This window comes from Trichechus manatus, unplaced genomic scaffold (genome assembly GCF_000243295.1).
Source record: "Trichechus manatus latirostris isolate Lorelei unplaced genomic scaffold, TriManLat1.0 scaffold00053, whole genome shotgun sequence".
Lineage (NCBI taxonomy): Eukaryota > Metazoa > Chordata > Mammalia > Sirenia > Trichechidae > Trichechus > Trichechus manatus.
Window position 1 is genome coordinate 10,577,072 of NW_004443989.1, and position 17,507 is coordinate 10,594,578.

Sequence of the window (17,507 nt, forward strand, 5' to 3'; positions counted from 1 at the left end):
TATTTTAGAAATAACACCACATCAGCACATCCGAGATGCTTGTAGCAAATCAAGGCCAATGGATAAGGATTTGGTCTCAAAGGGGGAGGGGTGGCGAGTGGGGTTCTGGGTCCTGAAGGGACCAAGGACAGGCACATGTCAGGGAGCTCAACCTGCCCACACGCGCTCTTAGAGACAATGCAGGCTCAGGCGAATTTATTTTTACTGCACGGTTGGCTGACAACGTACAAATTCCAAGTGATGTCATGGCTGTTCATGAAGCCAAACTGCTATCAGACCCCAGACATGTAACAGCAGGCCTGGTGGGGACAGACGTCCAACGTTGTGATAAAGGCCAACAGGGCCTTACGAAACTGCAACTCAGCCTGCGCCCGTGCAGACGCCGCAGCCTGGATCCACCGACACGCTCATCTTCTCTGTGGGAAAATAAAAGGATCTCAACAGGCTTCCCTGAAGTCAGGGCCGGGGCCTCCCAAAAGAAGAACCTTTAGGGCAAGTGGCACATAAAAATTTGCTTTTTAAATTAAAATGGGTGAGAAAACATTCTGGAAGGATCCGGAGGAGCTGGGAAGGTGATTGCTCTTTCTGGTTACGCCCCCTTGTGCCCTTTGAGTCTTTGACATGTGCATGTATGCGTTTGCAATTAAAAACTAGTTCTTCTTTTCAAACTCAAGGGCATGAAACGTTCATTTTGTAAATAAGAGACTCCAGAAGGTGTGACAACACAGCTACAGGATGGCCTGATCCACTCCTGGGGTTGACCACACTCTCCATCCGACTTGCAGCCCTTGCTGGGCTCGGAGCTCCCAGGAGGGTGCTGCCTTCTCCCCACTGTACCCCCAGCACAGACCGCCTCCCCAGCTTCCTGACACGCACAGGCACCCTGGGGCCTGCTTACAGGGCAGATTCTGATTCTGTGGGTCGGTGGGCCCAGGTTCTGCATTTCTAATGAGCACCTAGGCAATGCTGCTGCTGCCAACACAGGGGCCACATTTTGAGCAGCAAGGGCTACATCTTGCCTCGTCCATTGTAGTAGCCCTAGGCACAAGGGGCTATTGAAATTTAAATGAATAAATGTTAAATTAGAAATTCTGATCCTCAGTCAAATCCGTGACATTTCAAGTGCTCAGTGGACAAATGTGGCTCATGGCTGCCGTCCTGGATAGGGCAGAGAGCATTTTCATTGTGGCAGAAAGCACTGTTGGACAGAGCTGGGCAACGCGGTAAACCCAAAAAAACAAACCCTTTGCCATCAAGTCAATTCTGATTCATAGTGACCCTAAAGGACAGAGTAGAACTCCCGCATATGGTTTCCAAGGAACACCTGGTGGATTCGAACTGCCAACCTTTTGGTTAGCAGCCGTAGCTCTTAACCACTGCGCCACAACGTGGTAACTGCTTAGTAAATGGTATGGGACAGAGGGAGGGGGAAGACAGGAAGAGGGGAAATGAGAGAGGAAGAACGATGGAAGGGAGGGAAAGAAGGAGGGAGGGAGGGAGGGAGGAAGAAGAAGAGAAGCAAAAAGGTGTTTCTGTGAGCCCCCTACCTCAAGTTGAGGTGGCACGGACGGTAGGAACGTCTTTCCCTACACCCCTTAAATTCCTTACAGCACCTTCTGGGGGTTCAGGTCCCAGACTTCCCAGGCTCACCAGGGGAAAGTGATGGACAGACACGGAGAAGGTGGCTCCCCATCTGCAGTGAATGAAGGCCATGCCTGTCCCCTCCTGTGAGCTGGGTGCTGAGCTGGGCGGATGCCTGCTCCTCCATCCGGACACTCCAGATGAAGACTTGCCCAGCGCCCTCTTGTGGCTCCAGCATCAGGCGTCCAGAAAACACAGGCAGGGAGATGAGAGCTGAGCTCACTTCTGCGGAAAGAGCACGTTCAGCTAACGGCACAGGCGATACTGTCGCTGCAGTAACGTGACAAGTGACACAGCCGCCGACACACCGCACATCCCTCCCAGGACAGATGCAGCTACGTACTTGAAATGAGCCGCCAACCGCCGCAGCCCAGCACCCCCTCCTCAGGCAGGTTTTCTCAGCAGCCTCCCAGCAAGTCTCCTATCCACTCTGCCCTTCCACTCAGCCCACCCCAGCCACAGTGATTTCTCCATAACATTTAAGTCACCTTCCAGGGCCTTCCACTGCCTGGCCCTGTTCCATCTGTCACTCTCTGCCCCCAAGCCATGACCCAGCCGCCCTGAGCTTCTTATGTCCCCAGCATGCACCAGACTAGGCACCTCTGGGCCTACACACCTGTGGCCCCCTAGCTGGAACATCGGTCCCCCACCCTCACTGCTCGGCCAGCTGGATTCAGTCTGCAGGCCTCAGAGGTCCCTTCCTCAGGAAACTTCCCTGGCACTGCCGGCACACCTGTCTTATCTTGGGTTCCCCAGAAGCAGAGCCTGAGACAAGGGTTCATTGCGAGTGTTATTGGGGAGGTGATGCTGGAGCACCTGGAGGGAAGGGATGTCAGCAGGAAAGGAGGGGCCATCACAAAGTACATCACGAGGTCAGCGGTCAGCACGCTTAGCAGTCGGCTCAGACCTGCTGGGGCTGCCGGAAGATGGCAGAGGCCACAGCCCCGAGTTTCTCCATCCAAGGGGGAGGAAGGCAAGGCTTACCCACACCTCCCATCCATCACTGGCTGCAGGTGCTCCTGGGAGTCGGCTCAGCCACCCAGACCTTCCAAGGGGACAGAGATGCCCCAGGCATGGGCTGCTGGTGCTTGCCTCAACACAGGAATGGTGAGGCCGAGCAGACGGGGGGCTGTCGACAGCCCCCTACACCCCTCCCTGTGCTCATGGTTTCCTTCTTTCCTTCCTTCCCTCCCTCCCTCCTTCCTTGAGACAACTCCCACCTGTCTTACAATCGCCACCAGCCCACGAGTGATCTGGGGGTGCAGTAAGTCTTCTTACCCTCTCTCCCCAGTGACTCCCATGGAGCCCAGCACATAGCAGAAACCCAAGAAATGTTTGTTGGTTGAATGATAAGTGACTGCTGAAGGTTACAGGGGTTTTGGGGGGAAGTGGCGATGAAAACGTTCTGAAATTATATAGGGGTGATGGTTGCACAAACTTGTGAATATACTAAAATCCACTGAATTGTACATTTCAAAAGGCTGGATTTTTTGGTAGGTGAATTACATCCCTTTTTTTAAAAAAAAAAAAAAAAACTCAACTCACATACAATTTAGTGCCACTTACAGTGAAACAGGGGCTAAAACCACATCAGGGCTCTCGCCCAGTGGACCTGCTGTCCTTCGGCCGAGGGAGAGAAGCTCAGAGACATACCCCTCCCTCCCCAGGGACACAGAGGTGGACAGCGAGCCCCTCTGTAAGGAAGGAACCAAAGGCTATCATAGAGAGTGGCACTGTGGAGTGTCACTAATAACATTTATTGCCGGTGCTCCTCATGCACCCAGCGAAATCGCACTGACTCCACGAAACGGATTATCACCTGGTGATAAGTCATTCAGATTGAATCACGGGCATGGATTGTATTATCTAAGAAAACAGTAAGCATCACGGAGTCCTCTTGATGTGCCGACTTTCCTCAAAGATCTCAATTGTGATTGACCGTTCTGGAGAGCGGCTGCAGGCTCCACCTTCAGACCCAAAACAACTGGCTGGAAGCAGAGAGAAGCACGCTGAGTGGGTCCCACCACCAAGCTCAGAGCCTCCACGGTGGGGGGTGTTGTCAGTTCCCTGCTGCACCGATGACCCCAAAGAGACAACGGCACAGTGAGGGGCCAGGGGGCAGTCTCCCAGCCTCTCGGAGCCCCCCTTTCTTCTTCTGGGAAACAAAGACAACAATCCAATAGTAATCCCACTCTGCAGAACCAGAAAGGGAATTGAATGAAAAGGTTGGCCGTGGTGGTTCTGACCACATAGGCAAGTGCTCCAGGAAATCATGGCTCCTCAAGCTCCTTGTTGGGAAGGTGCCCTCTCCCAGCCCTCCCACAGTGCTAGGGCAGCAAGCCATGCCCCTGAGACCAGCTCAGCGTGGAGTTTGGGGACCTACTTCCTTCCTTCCTTCTCTCCTTTCTTCCTTCCCTCTTACCTTCTCTCCTTCCTTCCCTCCCTCCTTCCTTCCTTCTGTCCTTCCTTCCTCCTTTCCCGCACCCCCTACCCCTCCCCACCACTCCACTCAGACACATCTAGATATATTTGCTGGAATAAAAAGATACCTATGACTTGATGACAATGGGTTGCATCATATATGAGCAAAACAATTATATTATTAAATAGAGTATATTATTTGATATATTTTCTTATATTAATATAGTATACTATAATATGTAATATAAACATAGTATATTATAGAATATTAATAAAATATATCAAATAATATATTTAATAATAAATTATTTATGTTAAATATAATAAAAGTATATTATAACAATACTGTGTTGTTGTTGTGTGCCGTCGAGTCAGTTCCAACTCATAGTGACTCTACAGGACAGAGCAGAACTGCCCCCATAGGGTTTCCAAGGCTGTAATCTTTATGGGAGCAGACTGCCACATCTTTCTCCCAAGGAGCAGCTGGTGGGTTCCAACCACCGACCTTTCAGTTAGCAGCCGAGCACTTAACCATTGTGCCACTAGGGCTCCTTAACAACATAAGAGTAACAATAATAGCGGCTGCTCCCATTTCTCATCCCTTCTTTAACTGTATAACTAAGTCTTTCCATGCCCCTGACCTCACCTGAGTGTCACAAGCCCCTGTGAGGTGGGCAGTGTCACGACCCTGTGCATGGGGTGAACCAGCTCAGGGAGGTGGAGACCCGCCTGGGCAGCCCAGCTATGCCCCCTGGCCCCAGCTCACCGAATGGCTGCGAGGACCCTCAGGACAGTGTGGAGGAGAGTCAGGAGGCTGAGGCCAAGGGGCAGAAGGACGGGGTCAGGGAGGCTGACCGCCCTCCCCGGGGCCGGCGTGTCATGGTGCAGGGCCTGCAGCTGCTGCCACTTGAGGAGAAGGGGCCTGTCACAGCAGATCCGCCATCGATTGTACCAGCAGTGCAAATCCAGGGGGTGTTCTGCATGGAGAAGGGAAAGTCAGGACCTTGGGCAGGGCCACAAAACCGGGGACCCTCCTCATAATTGTGCCTGGTGTCCGGGACCAAGGGTGGGGCCAGCCATCCTGGCAGGAAGGGTCACAGAGGAGGGGAGTGTGGACACTGAGTGACATTCACTGAAGAGAGATAACAGCCCGTCTCATCGTCTCAGCTCTGGTAGTGCTCGTGGCTATGATTAGTAAGAGCCTTCTATCTCAGAGCTGTACACGGAAATATTTATGGATGACATGATACGACGTCTATGTGGAATCTGCTTCAAAATAATCCAGGGAGGGGGAGAAAGAGTGGGCAAAGCTGGAGGCAACCAGCCTGGCCAGTAGCTGATGACGGGGAGCTGGGCGTGGGGTCTACTAAACCAAGCTCCACTTTGGTGAGGTCTTGCAATTTTCCCCAGAAAAAAGTTAACAATGCCTCACACCATATACAAAAGCCAATTCAAAATGCACCAACGACCTAAATTTGAAAACTAAAACCACCTTCATTCTGATGCCTCCCTAGGCTCCTTCTGCTCTCTAAGCCTCGGCTCCTCTCAAAACTCAGACTCAACTAGACCAGGGTCGGCAAGCTACAGCCCACAGGCCAAATCTGGCTGCTGTCTGTTTGTGAATAAAGTTTTGTTGGGACACTGCTGTGCCTGTTCATTTACGGATTATCTGTGGCAGCGTTCACACTCTTAAGCGCAGAGTTGAGTAGCTGCAACAGAGACTGCCAGGCTGAAAATATTTACCACCCGGCTGCGTATAGAAAAGGTTCACCAGCCTCTGGGCTAGATGATCCCTAGTGTCCCTCCCCATCCAGACCCTCACGGCTCTAGGGGTCGGAATGCCTCTCCAGAACAAAGCCAGACCCTCGCTCGCCCCGCTGTTTCTGGTTCTAAGAGATTGATCATCGTCAAGAGGCCTCGCAGAGCCCATGCAATGCTGACAATGATTTCCAAGGAAGCAGAGGCTGAGCAGAGAGGCTGGGAAGTCCCTGTGGCTGATCCACCAGGTATCGAGCCCCCAGCAGATGGAAGAACCTCCCTGCCCCCTGCTGGTGCCAGTGAAGCCCATTCCTGGAGCAGGGAGACAGGACAGCCACAGGCAAGTGGAGTTACCTGAGAGGCCTTTAAGATTCTGCTGCCTTTTCTCCCCCTGCGAGACAAGGATGTGTGCATGATCAGCCTGGTGACTACAGGAGGCAGGGCAAGGGGGAAGAGGAGGGAGGAGGGAGTGAAGTGAGGAAGGTCAGGGGGCAGGGAAGGAGGGGAAAGAGCAAGAAGCAGGAAGGGGAAGGGGATCAGGGAAGAGGTGGCATAAGAGACAGAAAACAACATGGTGGCCCTCGTCAGAGAAGAGTGCAAACCCACATTCCCAAGGCCCACCAGGATGCGCTCAGCTGGCCTTTGCGCTCTGTTGCCCCAGCCATCACTGTCAGCAGCCCTCCTCTGAGCCCAGTGTGTCCACCATGGGGGAAGCACCCAGACACCCCTTCACTGTCCCTCATTGCCCAGCCTCTCGCCTCTCCTCTCACCTTCTGGGTCCTCAGGTACTGCGGCACCCAGTAGGGCATCACCGCCTGGTCTCTAGGTGTTGGGAGGCGGCCCCCAAACCGGTGGCATGGGCAGGGGCAGACCTTGGACATCCTGGGGATATAAGCCCGGGCCATCTTTTGGATCTAGCAGAGAGGAAGAGGTGTTGCTGGAAGGGAACGGCCTGGCATCCCAGACAAGTCCCCCCTCAGTCTCAGCCACAGGCAAGGAGCCTGAGAGTCCCCTTTCTGCATCCCGCCTCTCACAAGCCACCCCGCCCCCACAGCCCTCTGTCGCGAGCCCAGTTCTCCCGCCCGCAGCAGCACTTGGATACAATGGTCACTTCTCTGAGCCTCGGAGCCCCAGTTATGAAGAAGGCCTGCTGTGTTTTTACTTAATGCTCAAAGATTGAACTTTGTCCCCTCAGATGAAGAGCGGAGTCTCTGGGTGGCACAGTGAGGGTGCTCAGCTGCTAACCGAAAGGTTGGAGGTTCAAGTCCATCCAGAGGTGCCTCAGAAGAAAGGCTTGGTGATCTACTTCCAAAAACTCAGTCATTCAAACTCTATGGAGCACAGTTCTACTCTGCACACACAGGGTAGATATGAGTTGGAATTGACTCGGTGGCAACTGGTCCTGGTATATATATAATCTCAATTGTCGTGCTGGTTTCACAGGGGATTATACACGTCAAAACTTACCAAACTGTACACTTTACACATACACAGTTTATTGTACAACCACACCTCCATAAATCTGTTTATTTTTTTAATCTAGTTTAAAAACACACACACAACCATCTCTCAGAAGTGTCTAATGTCATTCATATATTCTCCTAGTTCTGAGGGGTGACTGGCCCCCTGGTGAGACATGTCCAGCTCAAGCCACCTACCTGCTTCCGAGGTCTCAGTGTCAGAGGTACCCAGTAGGGCAGCGCGGCCTCTGCCCTGGGCACAGGCAGGCGGCCCCCAAGTCCTGTCCGGCACCCACAGCAGATGGGCTCTCGGGGCACAGTGCTGGGGATGGGGCACACCTGGCAGACCCAGAAAAGACAGGTTTGGGCATGAGGCTTCGTGGGGAAGAAAGCCCAGGGGCTCTGGATGCAGAAGCCGTCCTTGGGGAGGGGCAGAGTGGAGGCCAGTGTCCAGGACAGGGCCTACTACAGTCACTGTGGTGGGGCTGCCACAGCCTGGAGCCCCGGCATGCTGGGATTCTCGGCCCCTCCCAGCTACCTTAGCTAAGGTAGTCTCAGGGTCCTCCTCTGAAAACGGGAGACACACCAGCTCTTGAGGCCTATGGGGAGCTGGCTGCCCTGTTCATGGTTGTATCAGTCTGCATGGAGTGTGTTGTAGCTTGCAGAGGGACCCTCAAAGCCTCACAGGGTGCCCAATCAGGAGGGCTCCTGCATCAAGGGGGGTGTCGTGAAGACCTAGAGGGTGGTGGGGAGTCTACCTAGAGATTTGGCAGACATGGCAACGGTCCCCCAGCCTCTCTCATGAGCTGCTGCTTCTGGCCTCGTACCCTCCCCCACCCACCACCACCCACAGGGGTGTCAGGTCAGGGCGAAGTGGCCAAGGGCTGGCTTTCCTTACCGAATGGTTTTTCCCAAGGGTTTGAAACGTGCTCTTCCTAGAAAAGAACAGGAAGGCTTAGAAAGTTCTGACCTTTGCGGAAATTGGGGGGCAGCGGGGGCAGCAGGGACAGGGTTAGGGTCCAGGGTGGCCACCCTGGAACTGAGTCTCCTCATGAGACCCCAGTGGTAGGGGTCATCCTCTGAGCCGGGGGGTAGGCAGTGACGTCAGAAGCAGGCACGCTCACAGGTTAGCATCTGGGGTCCCTGTGCCAAGCTGTGGTGGGAGCCACATGCCTGGCCCCACTGGCTTCTAGAACTCTCTGGCTAAGCATGTGCCAGGCCTGTCTGGAAGGCAGGGAGTGTTTCAAGATGGTGAGAGCCCGCTGAGAGGAGAGGCTGCCAGCCACAGTCGGGGTGCCTTGCAGACACCCTGAGATTACGTGGGATCCTGAAGGAAAATATTGCCAAAACTGTGCTCTGTGAAGGTCCTTTCAGCATAAGCGCCCAGCTGCTCTGTGTTGGGCAGCAGAACATTTAGCGGTTGCTCAGGCTCTGCTGCTCTTTCCAATCTTCCCCCAACCAATTGCCAGAAGGTTGCCCACAGGGTCTGCAGCCAGTAAGTCAACAGAAGGTTTCTCGGACAGTGCTGTGTCCAAGTTCTTGGGAACTGGACTCTCTATGAGCGATGTAAGTGGTTCCTTGTTACCATAGCATTATCACTGCTATCGCTCCCAGCTGGCGCTCGAAGGTGTGGCAGATTGGAATGTGTTGCCCACACAGCAACCCACACCTGTCCAATCTGTGTAGTTCAGGTGGGCAGAACCCACCTCTCCCAGCCCAGATGGTTAGGTCCATCAGCAAGCCCACCTGGTCTCAGAGATTAGGTCAGAACAGTGTCCTGACCAAACAGGGCCAAAGAGACTCGATTGTGGGACTCTGTGTCAGAACTGTTGGAAAAGAAAAGTCTCCTTTCTGTTAAGGTTGCTAATCTGATAGCATACAAACCTCAAGAGCTATGGGTGATCACCTTGCCTCCATCAGGGAAATCACGCTGAGAGGTGGAGAGAAACAGTTCTACAGCCACAGCCCTCACACACCTGAATACCTCCGTGCCTGAAGCCAGGCTAGCCCTGACGTTTTTAGTTACGTGAAACAATGAAAGAATTGCCTTTCTGTGTTATGTCCATGCCAATGTGGTTCCTGCCAGGCAAGATCCAGAGCCCTGCCTGCGTAGTAGTAGAGTACACTAGAACTGAGCGATCGAGGGGGACTCGGGATGTTCACTGCTGTGATTTCAGCATACTGGCCTGTAGGACTCCTGGGTGTAACTGCCTGTTATAATGTGTCTTATGTGTGAGTGTATGCTTACAGAGCTGAAGAGAAACCCAGTGATGTCCGGGAGTGCCAGATGCTGACCAAATAGGATAATGATGACCATGGTGGTGACAACAATACAATGGAGAGTAACTTCCATCTATCACGTTTTATAGTTTACAAGCACTGTCACACACGTGGTTTCAAATTTCCCCAAACCCCCATGCCACTGGCCCCTTCCAGGAACCGCTGCCCTTCCAGGAAACAGCACTCCTCTTGTCCCCCTCTCATCCCCCTTCTCACCCTCCCAGCCCTGCCCTCAGGGACTGGTTCTCCCAAGGGCGGCTCCAGCAGCCTGTCCTGGGTGGCCCTGCCTATGCCCACATCCCATACAACTGATTGGTCCACACTGAGCCAATCAAATGCTGCCCTCTAGGATTTGACCTTGAGCTGGTGGCCCCTTAGTCCCTTTGGGCACTAGACCAAGGAGGTCAGTGGTGCCTGGGGCAGTGGAGTAAAAGTATAGGGACTGCCCAGCCGGGGAGCAGAGGGGTGTCGAGTCCTTCCCATGAATGGCCCCTTACTGGGCCTGGCTGGAGTGGGCACCTGCCCCTGCACACACCACCCCTGACCCCAAGAGAACTTCCTCACCTCTTCCAACGGATGGGCCTGTGGGTCCTCGGGGCTCCCCACCCTGGATCCTTGTGCCCTAGAGGGGAGAGAGAAAGAGCTGGAACCAGCATCCAGGTGGAGTTGCCGGTGAAAACACAGACGCCCAGGTGAATTTGAAGTCTGGGCAAACACTAATCATTCTTCAGTACAGGCGTGTCCCATACAAAAGGAACCCTGATGGCACAGTGGTTAAAGCATTTGGCTGCTAACTGAAAATTTGGCGGTTTGAACCTACCAGCCGCTGGAATCAACTCAATGGCAATGGGTTTGTTTTTTTATTTTTTGATGTCCCATACAATATTTGGAGCATACTTACATTAAACGTTATTCATTGCTTATCTGAAATTCAAATTTGATTGCTCACCCCATATTTTCAGTTGCTAAATCTGGCAGCACCACTGGCGGGCTCATTTGTGACTTGTAGAGAAATGTGTTTCTTCAGCAACATGGGGACGCTATGCTCCAGGATCGGGAAGACTTGGAGTGTCCCCATCTGTCAGCCGCCAACCAGTTCAGATAGAGCCCCTGTGCAACACACATGTGTGCGCTCATGTATGTAATGTGCATGTGTGTGTGCATGTGTGCGTGTCTGCACATGTGTGTGCACGTGTAATGCCGTCACCAGTCTCTTTACAGCTAACAACAGAATCACCCAGGAACTCTCACCATTAGTCGAGCGTTCTATTTCCAGCTGCCTCATCTCTGCCCACCTCGGTGTGCCCCTGAGTTCTTGCTGTCTCTGTTCTCCCGGGTCCACTAGAAAGTCATTCTGACCAGAAGGCAGAGAAGGCAGGCTTGTCCTAGAAGAAGCCTCAGCCCTCCTCCAGGACCTGTCTTGCCGTCTCATGTCAAGAACAGCTCATCACTCCCCCCTCCCAAGAATGGTGACATTTAAAAGCACGGACAACACTAAGTGCCTCAAGGATTTGGCCTGTGGCTCACGGGCATGTGAACTGACACGGCCCCATGGGCATACTATCCAGCAGCATCTCCAGAACCTACACAAAACCCCTGCGACCCAGTCATCCCTTGCTGGGCATGGACCCAAGGGAAGTGAGTGCATGAGCCCACCAGAAGAGACAGCAGGGACATCCACAGCGCTTCCTTCGTGATGGCCCAACCTGGAGGTGACCAAATGCCCAGGCACAGAAGGAACACTACCAACCAGGAAGAAGGCCCCATGATGCACCCACTGCACCGGCAGCCCAGAGGAACAGCTGCCGGTCTCCAGGGCACCCGCAGGCCACGCATATGACAAACAGGCGGGAGGGCAGGTCCATCGAGCCCCCACCTGCCCCAAGCATCGGCGTAACAGCCTATGGCAGCTTCGCTCGGCCTTTTGCTTGGTGGGCACTTCGCCAGGCACCCGGCTTCCCCAGGCCTCGTTTTCGTCCCTAATGCACAGTGACGATGGGCCTGATCACAGGGCAATGGGAAGACAGGATGAGAAGAAGGGCTTCGGAGTGTGTGGTGAGCGTGCGGAGAGCGCACATCAGAACTAGCTGCTTAGCAACTGGAGACACTGAGCGGAACTGGACACCCTGCATCCCTGGTGGTTTGGGCCAGGGTCACACCAGTGCCAGCCAGGTGTTTCCTGTCCCAGGACACTGGAGTGTGGGCCTATGCCTGTGCCCAGCCCTGCTGCCAGGCGTCACACTGTGCCACCCTGCTCGCCACCCCGCTCAACCGACTCTCACCTGTCCCTCCTGGAGTCGCCGGCTGCATCACCGCCTATCAGACCACCCGCCTCTCCACCTGCAGCATCAGCATCACACAGGTTTTCCTGCCGACAAGCCACAGGACCTCAGCCTGGGCCTGTCTTGTCTGTCACCTGGTCCTCCCGCAGCCTGCTGGGGACACGGGATCGTCGTCCTCTTCTTGCGATCACGCATGGATGGAGCAGGGCCAGCCAGGCCCAACCCCAGTGCCTCTCCCAGTGTCCCACAGCCACCATGTGACACCAAGGCCCATGTTCTAGCGCTTTCTCCGAGACCACCAAAACATTACCTAGAAGATGGGGTCCCACTTACCTCGTCTCCACATCCATGCACACTGGGGTGTGGGGGGAACATTCCGCTGGAACCCAGAATGTTGGGCACAGAGGGAGAGAAGTTCCACAGTGAGCTGGTCCAGCCCTGGTCTCAGGCACCCCACCCCAGTCCAGGACACCAAGGGCAGCAGGACTGAGCCTGGGTGGGGGGACAGGGTCAGACCTACCTCCCACTGGCCTCCAGGCACTCAGCTGCCACCCAGCTCCACCGTGGTTTTCTGAAAGTTCACCTTCAGCAGGGCTCAGCTGGTGTCTTCACAGTCTCAGGGCGTGTCCCGTCTCTGTTAGCTGAGCTCCCGGGTGAGGGGGTGACAGGAAAGTGAAAATGGAGCTGCCGGCCTGTGACCTACCGACTGTCCCACAGCTCTGAGGACATTTCTAGGACGAGGCAGTGCAGCAGGCAGACCTGGGACCAGAGTGCTGGCTGGGCCACATAGAAGCTAGAGGGGAATGAGTGCACATCTGGCTCTTTTATCCCATCCCCCCACCCCATGTCAACAGTCAGCAACCCCTGCTGCCCCTCGCCCCCATGAAAACCCACAGAATTGGAGAATGACAGGGAAGGAGGGGGTGTGTTTCAAAGAGTGGAAAGAGACGACCCCTCCAAGGACAGATGCTGAGATGTTTGAAAAAATGAGTGGAGAAGCCTGTTGAGACCTCTGGGAAGGGCACTGCAGGCAGAGGGAACAGCATGCACAATGGCCCTGAGGCAGGAGGGTCCAGTGTGTGGAGGAGCGGCAGGGAGCCAGTGAGACAGAGTCAAGGAGGAAGAAGAGGAGGAAAAGGAAAAGGAAGAGGAGGAAGAAGAGGAGAAAGGAAGAGGAGAGCAGACCCCATGGTGGCCGGGATGTGACAGAGGGTCTTGATCTTTGGAATAACAGCGCCCCCTGGCTGCTGGGAGGACAGACGGTGGGGGTAGTGGGAGTGGGGAGCTGGTGAGAAGTGACAGTCGAGCTAAGCGGGGCGAGTGGGGATGGAGCCTCCAACGTATTGTGTGAGAGTGTGACAGAAAGATGGTCACAATGTCCCCGGGTCATTGCCTTGTGACTGGGGCTGCTGCAATGCCACTGATGGAGTGGGTGGAGCATGCAGAACCTGGGGTTCCCCTCCCACCATTCCTCCACCAGCTGAATATAGACAGAGAAGCAAGGGCTGGACCGGTCACCCATATCCCTCAAACAGAGCAAGGCCGGTGCAGAGGGTGGCTCTAGGCCAGAAGTCACTGCCAGAGGCGACAGCAGCAATGACATTTCTGGGGGAAACACTTTTGGTTGTAAAGACTGGGGATACTACTAGCATTGAGTAGAGGCCAGGGATGTTGCTCAACACCCTACAGTGCACAGGATGGCCCCCACACAAAGAAAACACTGGACCCCAAATGCCAGCAGCATTGAGGGTAGGAACCCACTCCCACAAAACGGCCTAGGCTGGGGTGGGGGGTCTTAGGGAGCTTGCAAAGGTCACCCGGCTGGGGAAGCTGGGACCTCTCAGGTTCATGCAACCCCAAGACCAGACTACGTCCTCTCCAGGTAGCAGTGCAGCTGCTTCTACCGTCAAGACTTCAGGTTTGCAGTCTGGCCGGGGCACACAGTCAGCTGTGTGGGCCAGCAGGGTGAGCCAGCTGTCTGGGGATGACACCCCTGGGGGTCTGCCATCTCCTGGCTGTGGGTGGAGACTGCCGCCACCTTCTCGACGGCCTACGCCCTGTCCCAGTCTGATCTGTCTCTCCTCGGCTCTGGTCCCCTCGTCCTGTGATGCCTGCTCACCCTCACAGTTAGAGCAGAGCAGCATTTACGCATGGCTGGAGACACTGCTTGTATGTGTGGGGCGGGGTGGGGTGGGGGGTCATTTCATAAAGGTAGGAGAACTAAGCTTTGTCGGAACTGGTATGAGCCACGCCCACTTCCACCAGAATCACTTCCTAAAAGAAACAGATTACACAGCATACAACAAGTTTTCAAAAACATATTTATTTAAAACCAAAGGACACAACCACACCCGGCCCGGGGACCACCATCAGCAAAGGCACAGGCATAGGTTCCCTGGAGCCCAGAACCCAGAGCCCAGAGCCCATACTCCCCTCCTTACTCCCTTCGCTGTCCTTCCTGCTGGCACCCTCCCCAGTGACACCCTCCCCAGGCAAGACTGGCTGATGTTATCGAGTGGCTGCGCTTCTCCCCGATCAGGAGTTCGCATGTGCAGGGTTTGGAAGACATCAAAAACAGAACAAGTGTTCTCTTCTCCAAGTGGGCCACGTGGCCACAAGGAACAACAAAGGGAAAATCAGGCAAAAAAAAAAAACCACCAGGTCCTCCCCAATGCCGTGTCCTGGCTGGTCTCCCTGTGCACAGGGTAACCCAGAGAGCAAGCCCCCAGAAGGCCGTGTCCCCTCGCTGGCTGCACCCCAAGGCCACACTGCAGCACTGGGCCATCAGCAAGCGGTGCCTGCGGAGACTGGGAACAGCTGTGCTCCAAGTCACAGCATCCACCACCCAGACACCCTGCCGCTTCCGTCCATTCTACACGACTCCGAGGACAGGCAGTGAAAGCACATCCCTCGTCCCCTCCAGGACCCAAGGATGGGTCTGTGCCAACACAAGTTGGTGGTGAGCTGAGGATTTACTGTCAAGCCTGGTGAGGAGTGCAGGCATCAGCCCAGGGACAGTGTGTGCCACCACCATACAGACACCACCCCTCAGTGTCCCCAGAACACATCCTGTTTTCCCAACTCATGCCTCCCGGATCAGCCTTTTACAAATTCCCACTGCTTGCGTGTCTGTCAACCTATAACTCCCTTTGCATCCCAGAGGCACAGACCTGACACGCATCCTCACCAGCCTGTCCCTGAGTCTCAGCAGACCCTCCCAGACCCTCCGCTATCTAGGGGCCCGGCCACAGAGCTTGTCAGGTCCCCAGGCCTGGCCGGCAGCCCTGCACACCCCAGCAGTGCCCTCTCGGCCTCTCAGAGCCCCAGAAGACCCTGACTGGTAACCTTGTCATGAACACCCCCTCCTGAGACCATAGGTCACACGTCTCTGTCTGAAATCCAGGGGGGCCAGCAGGGGCACCAGGAGCTCCATCCAGGTTCTGACCTGTCAGACGCTCACCAACTGCTGAGCCTGCATCCCGGCCTGATAACTCCTTCCTGTCCTGATGTCAGGCATCGGGGCAGCAGTTCCATCTCACACACGGCCATTTATCACGCTCACAGGAGACCATGCCCTCCACACAGCACGCATCCCTGAAGGAGGTCCCTGTTTTCCCTAGGAGAGCCAACAGGCAGAGGACACGCCGGCTTCTCTAGTTCCGTTACTCACAGGCCCCTGGAGCTGGGCCTCTGCATCAGTTTGGCTCTGCTTCCTTTTTTTCTTTGCTTTTCTTTGTAAGACATGCTCAGCTTCTCCTGCCGCGGCTACTAACAAATGTACAGGCGTATGGTACAGGCTCTACAGCGTGGGGGTGGCCGGGCTCCTATAGCGCATGCTCTCGCCCCAGCTGGGCCCGGCGCCCATGGCCACCTCAAGCAGCAAGCCGCGTCAGGAGGTGAGGGACTGGATGTTCTTGAGCATCTCGTCGAAGGCCTGTGGGGAGGGCGCGTCCGCATTCTGGAAGGTGGCCTTGACCCGGCTGTACAGGCTGAAGGACTTGAGCTCCAGCCAAATGAAGCCAAAGCGGTCATCATCAAAGAGGATGAAGACGCCTGGGGTGCGCTCAGGGCTGGTGAAGCCGTGGCCCGCGATGAGTCCTGTGCCGTAGAAGCTGGACAATGAGAAGGGGACAGGGTGAGGTGGGGTGGGGGGTAGTCCCTGAAAGAGCACGCATTTGCTCATGCCACACCACACAGCAGCGTTCGTGACTACCCCTCCTTCCTCCCTAGTGAGTGCTATCACCATTCACCTGGAAAACCAGAAGCCAGCCACCCCTGAGCACAGCCATCTCGCAGGGGTGCTCTGGCCACGAGACCTCACTTCCTAGGCCGTAGGAACTCAGCTGACTGCCGCCATCCCCTGCCAACTGAGCTAGACAAGGTTCTTACAGTCCTGCCTAATGAATCTGTCCCAAAGTAGATGTACTGGTCAAGCAGGACCAGTAGCAACATCTCCATTCTGGGCTGGCTATGCCTATGTATAAACAACTCAGACAAATACAGCAGATGTAACAGCACGCAAATGGCATTACCCCAGAAGGGAGAACTTTTAAATACCTACTGCGTGACCAAGTTTCAAGACCAATTTTAGAGTGAAATATGCTTAGGTCTGTGTTTCTCTCTGAAATTCAAAGAGCTCTGTGCTGCCAACAGATGAGAAGTCAGAGGCTGGCCCCGAATCTCCCAGCACGTGGACTGCACCCAGGTACCAGCCTCCACCCACCACACAGGGACTCCATTGGGCGCGAGGGGAGAGAGCAGCCTGGCCCAGAGGGTTTGGGGGGAGTAGGTCACAGGCAGGTAAGGTGCTCTCCTCTGAGCCCAGAAACCAGGTAGCAGGTACTTCCTGAGAGCTCTATGGCCTGTGGACACCCACAGGAATCAGGAAGGCGATACAACATGCCCACCTGGCCCATGGGGGCCCTGATACTCCGTGGGGGTGACGAACCACCTGTGGCTCAGCGGGGACTGGTCAGTTCCCATGGCTCTGGGCTGGCCAGGAGACGTGGGAGCTATGGGACTTTTTCAGGGAAAATAATTAAAGCCGCCTTCTTCTATGGCCATTCAAAAACATACAAAACTTAAAATTCTATTGAGCATTATTTACATGCCTCCTGTAAAGCCCAAACTCGGTGGTTGTCATGAGAATTGTGCACACGGCCCCTGGCTGAACGTCAGCCTCCCCCAAGCCCCACCTGTGCCCCTTGCCCCTTACCACATCCTACAGGTGCGGGGGTAGTCCTCGTTTCGTGAGCTCACGCCCACGGGCAGCACAAACGGCTGCCCTGACTCGGTGGGCTGCTGGGCCGCTGCCCCGCTGCCGCCCTCAGGTTCCTGGTGGCCTTCAGCAGGTCCCTCGGCAGGCCCCGCAGCAGCCTCCTTAGCTGGTGGCTCCCCCGCAGGCGGGGCAGGGTCCTGGCTGTCCTCCTGTGCGCCCTCCTGCTGCCGCTGCTGCTCCTGCCGCACCTGCTCTCGCACCTCCAGCACCACCCGGGAAAGCTCATTGAAGTTGTGCAGGTTCTCAGCCTCAGGCAGCTGGATGCGGTGCCTGAGGTCCACCTCCACCGTCTGCTGCCCGGCTGGGATGTTGGGGTCACCCTGGGGAGCATGTGGGCCAGCGGGTAAAGGGCGAGTGAGACCAATGACCACACTCCAGCTGTCCCAG

At 55.2% G+C, this 17,507-nt stretch overlaps 2 protein-coding genes across 3 annotated transcripts in view; both read right to left on the reverse strand.

Moving 5' to 3' along the window:
* Positions 1-360: 360 nt before the first annotated feature.
* Positions 361-11,449, reverse strand: CUNH16orf95 (chromosome unknown C16orf95 homolog). The gene is made up of 9 exons (XM_004377797.1): positions 11,339-11,449; positions 7,479-7,619; positions 6,591-6,734; positions 6,442-6,450; positions 6,175-6,205; positions 4,829-5,039; positions 2,375-2,457; positions 1,651-1,866; positions 361-416 (listed from the first exon to the last, which is right to left on the reverse strand). Exons 1-9 carry the CDS (start codon positions 11,447-11,449, stop codon positions 361-363), a joined length of 1,002 nt encoding a protein of 333 aa, XP_004377854.1.
* Positions 11,450-15,563: 4,114 nt separating this feature from the next.
* Positions 15,564-17,507, reverse strand: part of FBXO31 (F-box protein 31) — a 38,712-nt gene continuing 36,768 nt past the window's right edge. For both annotated transcript variants that reach the window (XM_023732559.1, XM_023732558.1), the window contains 2 exons: positions 17,058-17,440; positions 15,564-15,954 (listed from right to left, as the gene is read on the reverse strand). In XM_023732559.1, coding sequence (XP_023588327.1) covers positions 15,732-15,954; positions 17,058-17,440 — 606 coding nt within the window. In that variant the 3' untranslated portion in view covers positions 15,564-15,731. The remainder of the gene's footprint in view (positions 15,955-17,057; positions 17,441-17,507) is intronic.

Coding starts and splice junctions, on each gene's coding strand:
- CUNH16orf95 (XM_004377797.1), bottom strand. CDS start 11,449: ATGCTTGGGGCAGGTGGGGGCTCGATGGACCTGCCCTCCCGCCTGTTT. Junction 6,735..7,478: donor CACTGAGACCTCGGAAGCAG/GTAGGTGGCTTG, acceptor CCTCTCTGCTAG/ATCCAAAAGATGGCCCGGGC. Junction 5,040..6,174: donor GAATCTTAAAGGCCTCTCAG/GTAACTCCACTT, acceptor TTCTCCATGCAG/AACACCCCCTGGATTTGCAC.